Below are 11,360 nucleotides of genomic sequence, written 5' to 3'. Positions count from 1 at the left end.
TTCACACATTAGCATGCACAGGCAGGTTGTGTACTGTTCTTAATATTAAAACCCTGTTTATAAGCACTGCAAGAAAAAAATAAAATTGAAATGTTTCAAACAAATGTTGTAGTATATTTTTTTTATCTGGATCTAAAATAAAGTTTACATTATCATAACTAGAAAATTCATGTTAAAAATTTTGAACTTAAGTTGAAACAGCAAATGTAAAGTAAAATGAACTTCAATAAAACAATTCAGCACTAGGCAAGATTTAAATTAGTGAGTTGAAATGACTTGTACTTTTAAGTTGATTTAACTTAAAATTTTAAGGCAGCCACAAAACGTACGTTTTTAAGTTGAAAGGGGTGAACATTTTTTACAGTGTACCGGTTGCACTGGTTGAGCACACTGTTTTTATAATTACTACTAGCCTATACAGTGACTTAAGTTGTGTGTAATGCATAACAGTGACTGTAAAATATCAATTATTTGGGAGTGGCAAATTTAGAGTTGTAATGTTTGGGCTAGGGTCATTGGGTTAGTGTTGATTGTCCATTAGACTGTTTTTTTTTATAATATCTTGCAACACTGATAGATTGTTAATGGTAATGTAAAGCTTGCAGGTGATCCAAAATATGTTAATTAGGGTTTTGTAATTTTAAAAAAGGTTCATACGAACGACTGATGTCTTACCTGACATGAATCTTTTCCTCCCTCATTTAACAATCCAGCACAAATCATATTGCTTGTGATGCCCCCTCCATAAGCATCATCACAGTCACTGCTGCTCACAACTGGTATCATCACCTCCTGCAGTTTGTCAGGAGACGAACCTGTGACACAGATCAGAGGACAAGTTTGGATGCTTTTAATGGCCAGTTACAGTCAATTGTTGAGCTTTACAGTTCTGTTGTTTTGCAAGCAAATCTGCACCTCCAGACTGTAGTGCTCCCCAGCCAGTGACCCAGGTCTCTGTACCTGCAGCGTATTTACTACCAGCAGCCGCCAGACAGACTGGCCTAATGTAATTAGTGAAAGTCACAGATGAAGAGAGTTTGAGCAGTGCTATGTCATTGTCATGGGTAGGATCGTAATAGTCAGGATGGTTGATGACACTCGCTGTCCTGAGAACTTCATTAGGGTTTGATCCCGACTGGCTCTGACGTCCCAGGTAGATCCGAATGGTACCCAGGGAGCTGTGCATAGGAAAAGTCTGTGTTAATTCAACTAGCATCATTTCATAATAGTGTCTTGAGTTGTATTTAAACTTCATACCTCTGGAAGCAGTGCGCTGCAGACAAAACCCAGTCTTTGTTGATTAGACTCCCACCACAGAAATGGCCCCCAAATGCGGTGCTGTGAATGCTGACTTGCCAAGGCCAAGACCCTGCCGTTGCATCCTCTCCTCCAACAATCTTGGTGTTGAGGGGGGCTTGACCACACACTGATGAGAGGAAAGACAATGACAATTAAAATGATATAATACACACAAGATATGTGGAATGATAGTTTTATGGTCGTTAAATCCATGACAACTTACCATCTAACTGGCAGAGAGAACCTGGAAGACAGAGACCAAACAATTAGATGAACATACATGGAGTTGATTAACTGGTTTGTGTGGCCTGCAACCTCACTCTTTCACCTTTTACATAAGTGTTGGCACATACCATTGCCGTGAATCAAGATAATAGTTTGACGTGGATTGTAGTGTTTAAGGATTATAGCCTGGTTGTGAAATGATTTCATTGTCTTGCCAGGAAAATAGAAGCTGATCCGGTCAGTAATGTGAGCTAAATTAGGAGGCCTGTTTCACACTGTGTGAAGTAGCAGTGTAACAACAAAAGCAGGTTTATGTGCTTCGAAACTGATAGAATCTCACAGTTTTTGGGTTACAGAAAACACAGTTTTGGGTTACTGCATTAAGTATTTGTTTTAATAATGGCCATAAATTATAAAATGGTTATGAGTAATTGGTCTGTGAGGCAGGCACGTGCACAGGTAGGGCGCAACCTGTGCAGAGCACATGCCCTTTTTGCCCTTACCTCCGAAGTGCCCTTTTTTTTGGAGATGGTGTTTTTTTTTTCCTTCAATAAATCAATGATATTGGTCACCCTTTACATCTGTCTGTCTGCTTTACAAATATTTAGCTAATGAAAGGTATGTTATTTCAATTGTCATTAAGGGGGGGGGGGCACATGCCCCTCAAAAGGTCTGTGCACGGCCCTGCTGTGAGGGCTATGCTTTAGTCAATCTAATTTGCATATATAATTTTCACATCAATTTATGGAATCAAATTGATATCTAAAAGGTAATTCATCAACAAAAATAATCAGATTTTAACTTTTAAAAAAAGTGGGTAAGTAGTTTGCTTAAAGGGGTCATATGATGTTGCTAAAAATAACATTATTTGGTGACACTACTGCTGTTCCTGAAACCACGCTTTCTTTCTTTGCGTGCACATTTGGGCGGTGTTATGCAAATCTTCCCAGATCGTGACGTAGGTATGTGGGGGCGTGTTAGAACGAGCCATTTTAGGTAGGCGTGGTTGACTCTTAACTTTTATAATGAATATCTCTTTGGATTTGAGACTTTAGTCTTTGCAACTTTACAGATCTTCTTTATGCACCAAGAGCTTGTAACACTCCAAAGAGAAAGGAAAAATTAAAAACGCATCATATGACCCCTTTAAGTGTTTTATGCTGCTTCATAAAAGCTTATATTGTAACAGATCATGTTGATTTATTTTGTAATTTCACCATTTATTTGTTACTGGGCATGGCAAAATTGGCTCACCAAAACTACTTGCAATTACACTTCTACACTGTAAAAATTATTTTCTGAAGTTGTAAAAACTTTTTCTGTGTTTAATTCAGTGTGTTACTTGCTGAATCTTTGTAATTAATTTAATAGCAATTTCTAAGTGAAAATTGTTTCTATACCAATTTTTCCTGCTATGTATATGCTTGTTATACACATACACATATGTTATACACTTGTTATATGGTGTTTTTCCCTCAGCATTTAGACAGGCTTGTACAACCACACTACTTAAGAAACCCACCCTTAACCCATCTCTTTTAGAGAACTACAGACCAAGACTGACTGTCAAGAGCAGATTCCAAATCTTCAATACTTATCTTGCTGGATATTCTAATTCTATTCTTTAAAAAAAAAAACATGTCCCTTTTAGGCTTGCACTCTATTCATTTACTGCTTGTTTTCTTTAAAAAAACAACAACTAACAATAGCTTTTCTAATCATTTTGTATTCTATCTGTTTTCTTTTTATTTATTATACAATTAACAAAAGCAAAAAAGGCCTCTAACACTAGCTTGCTCTATTCTTTTTCTATTCTATCTGTTTACTTTTAATTTATTATATAATTTTTAAAAAACTTGCTACGTGTACTGCGTTAAGATGACTGAGACTTCTTATAGCACTTGCATATCATTGCTCTTTTGTTGATTTTGATTGCTTCCATTGTCCTCATTTGTAAGTCGCCTTGGATAAAAGACTAAATGTAGCCTAAATGTAAATATGCTTGCGTGAACGGTACGCTTAATGTTTAAATACACCCTATACTCACTGCTTACTTGTGCAGCTGCTGTGAAACAGGTCTTACAGCCACTTTCAGGATCTTTTATTTGCCCTAGTGACATACTTGGACTCTTAACATGAAAATAATTATGCTTTAAAGGGCACCTATTATGCAAAATCCACTTTTACAAGGTGTTTGGACAGAAATGTGTGTTGGAATTGTGTGTACACAGCCATCTTAGAATGATAAAAATCCATCCAGTCTTTTTTTTTAATCTTCATAAAACCAAACCAGGCTCAAAAAACGAGCGGTTTGGATCCTGTCCGCAATATGACGTCATATTGACTGACAGACGTGTATTACTATACCCTCAGCTCTCAGGGTGTTGTGCTATGTCCGCCATTTTGTCTGCGTGCGATCGGCTGTGTCGCATCCATCGTTACAAAGCGGCTGTGAAAAACTATACAAGTACAATAAATGATTTAAACTACCATTCCGAGACAGTCTGGTTCATTTGCATTATTGTTTCTTCTGCTGTAGTCTCTCCTTGTTCTGTGTCTGAGTCCAGTTCGTACATGTACTGTACGGCTGAATACCGGTCCTCTTACTCTCGCTCATGTTGCTTCTCCTCTCTGTTTATTGCCATATGCAAAGTAGATACGTCTAGGCTCCGCCCCCTTCTGGAGTCGGTCAGGAAGTTGCAGCTCATTTTCATGTATGGGAACACACCCCTGAAACAGTACTTTTTAGCCCCGCCCCAAAAATGACACTTTCCAACCAGTTATAATAAACGATCTGTATGGTATTTTGAGCTGAAACTTCACAGGCACATTCAAGCCATAAGATTAATATTACATCTTGTAAAAAGGGGCATAAAGGTTTTCATAGATTTGACATATACCCATTTAACACAATAAAAAATAAAGGTTCTTTATTGACATCTTTGGTTCCATGAAGAACATTTAATACCCCTGAACCTTTTCATTTCACAAAAGGATCATTATAGTGAAAAAAATTCTTTAGATTATTAAAATTCTGTTCAAAAATGGTTCTTTTAAGATATGTGCACTGAAAGGTTCTTTGGGGAACCCAGATTGGTTCTTTTATGGCACTGTTTTGGAATTTTTATTTTTAAGAGTGAATCAACAATCAAGCTACACTCTTAAAAATAAAGGTTCTTTATTGGCATTTATTGTTCCGTGAAGATCCTTTACATTGCACAAAAGGTTTTTATGGTGGAAAATGTTATTTAGATTATCAAAATGTCCTTCACATAAAAAATAAAATAAAATGAATAAATAAAAACATTTTAAAAACTGTTCACTGAAAGGTTATAGGGAACCAAAAAATGGTCCTTCTAAGGCATCACTGTGAATCCCCCTTTTGGGATGATTATTTATGAAATATTTAAACTGAATATTTATTATTCAAATATTATTGAAATATTAAATAATTACTATTATGATACTTGCAATATTAAAACAGCAGTATAATAGACAGTTGAATGTTTGTACACTACTAACCATTCTTTATTATTATCAAACATTTTCGTATTTTAGAACTATTTCGTTCAAAGTCGGCATCCCATTTTATATTTAATTTCAAGCATTTAAACATAGGATTTCAAATCAAAAGGTGTTTACAATCATGAGAAACACATAGTTTATGTGTTTGCACCAATTGCCATTTCAGGTATCAGTGTGCTTAAGTTACAAAGTTCATTAGCAACAGGAATTAAATTGACTTGTCATAATTAATCCATTTAAACATTATTAAATCAATAAATCATTTAACCAATACCAATACCAAGACTTACCTGCTATATTGAGAAGTATGGTTCCAGCAACACTCAAAGCTGTGTTTAACTTCATGCTTCTGCTCTGCTCTGCTCTGTGATCTGACCACTGTTTCCTCTACTCTCCGTCTCTAATGAGATGTAAAGCATGTGTTGCTGTGTTTATCAAGCATTCTCTGCCCAACCACTATGAGAGTCTGACTCATCTTTTTTTTCAAGCGCCTTTTATTGTGTATTTCACGCCCCAGTCACCTTTACAGGTAAAGTTAAGGATTACTTATTGAATACTTTCCAGTTCAACACTCTTAAAAACATTGCTTAAAAGGTTGTTTATGACACAGCGATGACAAAGAAGAACCATTTTTGGTTCCACAAAGAACCATTCAGTCTAAGGTTTTTTAAAGAACCATCTCTTCTTTTTATAATCTGAAGAACCGTATTTCACCACAAAGAACCTTTTGTGAAACAGTAAGGTTCTTCAGATGTTAAAGGTTCTTTATGGAACCATTTAGATAAAGAGATTCTTCTATGGCATCATGAAGGTCACTTCACTACACATTACCACACTATTTTTTTCAATGTAGTGTAAAATAAGTGATTTGTACTATTACTATTTCTAACCAAGTTGCAGTTTCTATAGAATTACAAGTGTCAAGTGTCATTTGCATTGACGATGACTTGCTTTAGCCAGTCATCTAGTTTTACCGGTTTTGTTACTATGAACAAACCTGAACATTTCTCTCAGGTGAAAACATTTCCTAATGGCCTGGGTGATGATCGCATGTACTGTACAATTAACTGCACATTCACATGTGATTTTAAGTAAGTCATTATTTCTTAGTATGAGAATTTTGATTGTTGCTTAGAAATGATCAGTTTCACATTTGCCCATTATAAATCTGCTCTTCATAAAGAATTTAATAAACCATTAAAAGGCAATGGACATGGTTAACAGGAGTTCTTACAATCTGTTGATCATCTCTGAATTATTAGCAGCAATGTCGCGAGTACACACTACAAAAATTCTCAACTGACATCCATGTAAACAAATCTTGCTTATTTCATGTCAGAGATACCATTCTCTTGGGTATGGTTTTATAAATTAAATTAATATTTGTTTATTCTGCAAATACATCAATACATCATAATAATGGGAACTGCTTTTGTTGTATAAAGTATTCTGGTTTATCCTTTTGTTTATTTAGCAGGTTCCAATTGTATAGTACAAAAAAATTCCAATTTCATTATTTTCGCAAACAGTCATAACAACATGCAGAAACATCATTCAGTTGCATTGTTATAACAGATGACAAATCATAAAAATATGAAAATATACACAGGACTTTTTTTTCTAACAAGTCAGTTCTCTTTCAGGATAAACTATGGCTCATTCACAGGGCAGTACAGTTTCAATTACTTTTTTTGTTTTGTTTATGTTTGGTAATGAAAATTTGTTCATTGATTACGTTGGCCTCAGTGTAGTACATTTTTATGTACCCACCATATTAATAATTAAAAAACAGTATGTTTTGGATATTGAACTGATTTTTTTTTTAGGCTGTTAGTAACTGACAATCAATTTAAGCAGCAAAATGTTTAAAAATTAACTTCATGTTGACACCCTGATTAAAGAGTTCAAAAGTACATTAGTGTAACACATTTGTGTAAAACATTAGCTTTCACAGAGAGGCTGAACCCTGACAAAATACCTTTGCACTTAAAAGTGCATATTATGTGTAGTCATTACCCATCCCTTTTTGTTAATATGAAAATATACACAGGACTTTTTTTTCTAACAAGTCAGTTCTCTTTCAGGATAAACTATGGCTCATTCACAGGGCAGTACAGTTTCAATTACTTTTTTTGTTTTGTTTATGTTTGGTAATGAAAATTTGTTCATTGATTACGTTGGCCTCAGTGTAGTACATTTTTATGTACCCACCATATTAATAATTAAAAAACAGTATGTTTTGGATATTGAACTGATTTTTTTTTTAGGCTGTTAGTAACTGACAATCAATTTAAGCAGCAAAATGTTTAAAAATTAACTTCATGTTGACACCCTGATTAAAGAGTTCAAAAGTACATTAGTGTAACACATTTGTGTAAAACATTAGCTTTCACTGAGAGGCTGAACCCTGACAAAATACCTTTGCACTTAAAAGTGCATATTATGTGTAGTCATTACCCATCACTTTTTGTTATCAGTTTCGGTTGGATATTTCACCTTTGTGTCCTTTGATCAGTATATCAATTTAACTGCACTAACACCATCGGATGAGAACAGAATTTAAACTGAACACTGTTATTAAACTGAAATTAATCAACGTTAAATTGACTTGAGCTGAATAATAACATTATTGCCTTCTGTAGAGCTGCTTTACATCTGAATTGAATTAGTTTCGTCATTTTTGAACATTGAAAATGACAGTTATTGAACTGAATTGGAAAAAAAATGCAACTATAAATGAGCTGAATAATGATAGTGCTGCTCTACAGCTCAAATTGAAGTAATTAACTGATTAATTTGACAGCATTTACACTGTTATTGTCCTGTTTATTGATGTGAAGTTTCTTTGAAACAATCTGCATTGTATTAGGCATAAATAAATCCTAATTGATTTGACTTAATTTTGCTCTTGCAGTTACTCTAAAGCAGTGGTTTTCAAACCAGTCCTGCAAGCACCCCTAGCACCTCACATTGTGTATGTCTCCCATATCTGACACACCCATTTCAGGTCTTGCAGTCTCTACTAATGAGCTGATGAGTTGAATCAGGTGTGATAGATGAGGGAGGCACAGAAAATGTGCAGTGCTGGGGGTGCACGCAGGACCAGTTTGAAAACCACTGCTCTAAAGGATTCTGGCACAAGAGTGCATTAAAAACAGAAAAAGAAAAAAAGAAAAGAAAGAAAATGCCAATGAACCCATAATGTATTTTTATGCTGTAACACTGTCTTTTTCTTAATTGATAAACACTATAAAATAAAAATATAAAAATTTTGCTTCGGATATTTCAATTGGTATAAAGCAAAGGTAACAGCCAAACTCTCCTATTTTACACTTTTCTGTATAGATAAAAAAAAAAAGACCTTAAAAATGGTATGGCTCAGTGAACAAGCTATAACAAAAATACAAACGTATTGTCCGCACACTGATGTAACTGCTCCATAAAAATCATTTATTGAGGCAACGTTTCGACCACCAGGTCTTCGTCAGGGCCAATACGTTTGTATTTTTGTTATAGTTTGACTTTTTTTTGTCCTGCACCTGAGCCCTGTGTGGGTTTGTGGGATGTGCGCAACTTTCTTACACTTTGGTCAGTGAACAAGCTGACATGTAACATGAAGTGTATAAATACATCTCTTCTGTTTAAAAGAGCAGTCTGTTTATTAAAGCAGTGTTATAATCTAAACTTTTAAGTTGTGTAATGTATCTAGCAGTTGTTATTATGTACAACATATCATTGTATGTTAGTTTATTGTAAAAAAAAAAAAAAAAAAAAACTTTGCCCTTATCAAGATGGCAGATTCCCAACGCCACTCTTCACCGGAAACACACGGCAAATAATTTTGACCTTCCTTCCGGTTGGCTCCCGCCCCACGTAGCCATTTTGCGTTTCCTGGACAAAAAAGGGGGTTAGATAGAAAGACAATCAGTCCCATACTAAAACTAGTCTTCAAATCATACCGAGAATCAAAAGTGCGGATGTAACTGTGCAATATGATAGGCGCGGGAGCGGGCGAGCAGGTACACCAGCCGCGGCCCGTATTCAAAGAGGAAACATTTGGCTAGCTGGCTAACGAACCGTTAGCGAAAGAGTGAGATAAAGACTTCATAGACACTAAAGTGTTGTACGACGTTCATAATTATCATATTATACTCTTAAGCACGCTAGAAGGCGGACGTTGGTAGAAATATGGACCGTGTGTTGATTTGAAACGTCGCAGCGGAGAAAAAACAGCAAACGCCACGGTTATTTGCGGAGGAAGCCGGATAAGTGTTTATTCACCGGGAATAAAGCGCAGGATCGCAGCACACCACGGTAAGACAGTCTGTTTTATTTGAACACTTGAGTTTATAACATAATGGTGATTGTGAGACATTTATAGCTGCATAGATTTCAGGCTTTCGGTGTTGACAGACGCTCATCTCGAGCCTGTCATGAACTAGCCGGACATCTTCCATCATTACACTATAACCATGGGCTTGTACCAAAATCATAACACAATCATTCCCTTTTAAGTTAATGGATATGTCTCAAAACCTAGTGAGCATCGGACACAGTATTTTGTCTCTAATACCCTAAAATGCCGTTTTGAGAGACAGCCGGTGTGTTTCTCTATTGTTTAGTTTCCCTTTTCCAGCAGAACACCGGAAACTGATTCTGCCCCCATCCCTAATTAGCATTCATACAATAGTATGCAAATCTTCACACTTTTTTAAAAAGCACTTGACAATTCATTCAGCCCCGAGGCCAACAAAAGTGCTGCACTGCACACAAACTAAAAAGGTTTTAGTGATGTGAAAGGTGTGCTTCAACTGCACAAACACATTATGGACTTAAGTGCACTCAGTGGGTGGAAGGAAGAACATTACTGGGTACCATTTAAGTACAATAATAGCACATAAGTCTAAGTGTAATCAATACTTGATATTTATTGTGTAATGTTAGAAGACTGTCAAAGACCTCATCAATACTTTGTAAAGATGCACTTCTCAGTCTTGATTGCTGCAGGTTTTGGATGACACACCCAGGTCTTGGAGCCTATATGTGTGAACTGAAGATATAAGGTGGGGTTAACAGATGTTTCATCCAAAAATGAAAATGCTTTCAAAAATTACTCAACCTAATCCAAGCCTATATGAAGGTTTAATGAAGTTTTTTTTTTAATAAACCTGATATATTTTACTCCTTCAATTGAAAATCAGTGTGGCTAAAACGTTGATGCTTCTAAAAGTCCATAAAAGACATCAAAAAATAATCTGAGTAGACGTCATTGCTTTATACGATGAACAGATTTAATTTAGGATTTTATTCATATTTAAACAATTAATCAGTGTTTTTAGGAATTCTTTGAATCAAAGTTTGGGTTACATTAACTTAAAGTTAAGGGTCAGAACCCTCTTAGGTTTTTATAAAATATCATCATTTGAGTTTCAAAGATGAACGAATGGGTTTGGAATGACGTGAGGGTGAGTCAATGATGACCGAATTTTCATTTTTGAGTGAACCATCCCTTAAATATACAGATATCCAAAATGTGCAAATTGAGAACTACTGTTCATAAGAGTCGTATTGTGGGTTGGTTTGCAGCTGTGGGTTTTCCCTTAGATCTTACGTGAACCTCCTTTCTTTAAACAGGAAATGCGAAATAGGCTTCTCCATCCCATAGACCCCCACCACCCTGTAATCATGCTGTTTGAAGCAAAGGAAGTACTGGTGATCCACAGAGCTCAAATGACATGTGCTTCTCCTTGATGTATTTTCTAGTCTTCATTACCAGAAATGACAAAAGTTTCCAATGCCGCTAAAAGCTTTGAAACTCGGATGAACTTCTTTGGCTTTTACCTTCTTGCTTGTCTCCCGCGGTGTGATTGAGTCACCGTCTGACTTATTGTGCAGGGGTGTCTGGTTGAAGTATTATATTTCGATCTGAGTGTCTGTTCTGGAGTTGTTTTCTGAGCTGATTGTCCCAACACGTGTTCGTCGGGAACGGCCATGTCTATCATGGGTCCTCTGTGCTCCATGTCAGATATGTTCTATTGGTGCGTTCAAGTCATGTCGGATAGATCGTATTTACGAGTTGAACGCACATGAACGCCACCACAAAGTCGTTATTACGAGTGGGAAACTCGAAATTTTCTTTAAGCCCCGAGTTTCCGAGTTGGGTCAATGAGAAACATGGCGGAATCGATGGATGCAACGTCTGTAGTTGACAGTAAATTTTTGTTTAAATTGATAGTTTAGTTGTCCTATAAACTGAAACTGGTCATGTTCTTGTTACGCAGCTAGTTAATGAAATCCAAGTAAAAAAATGC

General features: G+C 35.9%; 2 protein-coding genes across 2 annotated transcripts in view; one reads left to right on the top strand and one right to left on the bottom strand.

The window, feature by feature from the left end:
* Window positions 1–5,431, bottom strand: part of LOC107725047 (trypsin-like) — an 8,217-nt gene extending 2,786 nt beyond the window's left edge. Inside the window, exons 1-5 of the mRNA XM_016534190.1 lie at window positions 5,340–5,431; window positions 1,523–1,543; window positions 1,258–1,426; window positions 916–1,178; window positions 676–815 (exon numbers count right to left, since the gene is read on the bottom strand). Coding sequence (XP_016389676.1) covers window positions 676–815; window positions 916–1,178; window positions 1,258–1,426; window positions 1,523–1,543; window positions 5,340–5,394 — 648 coding nt within the window. The 5' untranslated portion in view covers window positions 5,395–5,431. The remainder of the gene's footprint in view (window positions 1–675; window positions 816–915; window positions 1,179–1,257; window positions 1,427–1,522; window positions 1,544–5,339) is intronic.
* A 3,455-nt stretch (window positions 5,432–8,886) lies between these two features.
* The window catches only part of LOC107725051 (serine/threonine-protein kinase TAO2-like), a 15,206-nt gene continuing 12,732 nt past the window's right edge, over window positions 8,887–11,360 (top strand). Inside the window, exon 1 of the mRNA XM_016534192.1 lies at window positions 8,887–9,363. The gene's annotated coding sequence lies outside the window, so the exon portion shown is untranslated. The remainder of the gene's footprint in view (window positions 9,364–11,360) is intronic.

Source organism: Sinocyclocheilus rhinocerous, unplaced genomic scaffold (assembly GCF_001515625.1).
Source record: "Sinocyclocheilus rhinocerous isolate Xijiao unplaced genomic scaffold, SAMN03320098_v1.1 scaffold1147, whole genome shotgun sequence".
In the NCBI taxonomy this organism is placed as follows: Eukaryota; Metazoa; Chordata; class Actinopteri; order Cypriniformes; family Cyprinidae; genus Sinocyclocheilus; species Sinocyclocheilus rhinocerous.
This window is presented reverse-complemented; position numbering and strand designations above follow the sequence as displayed.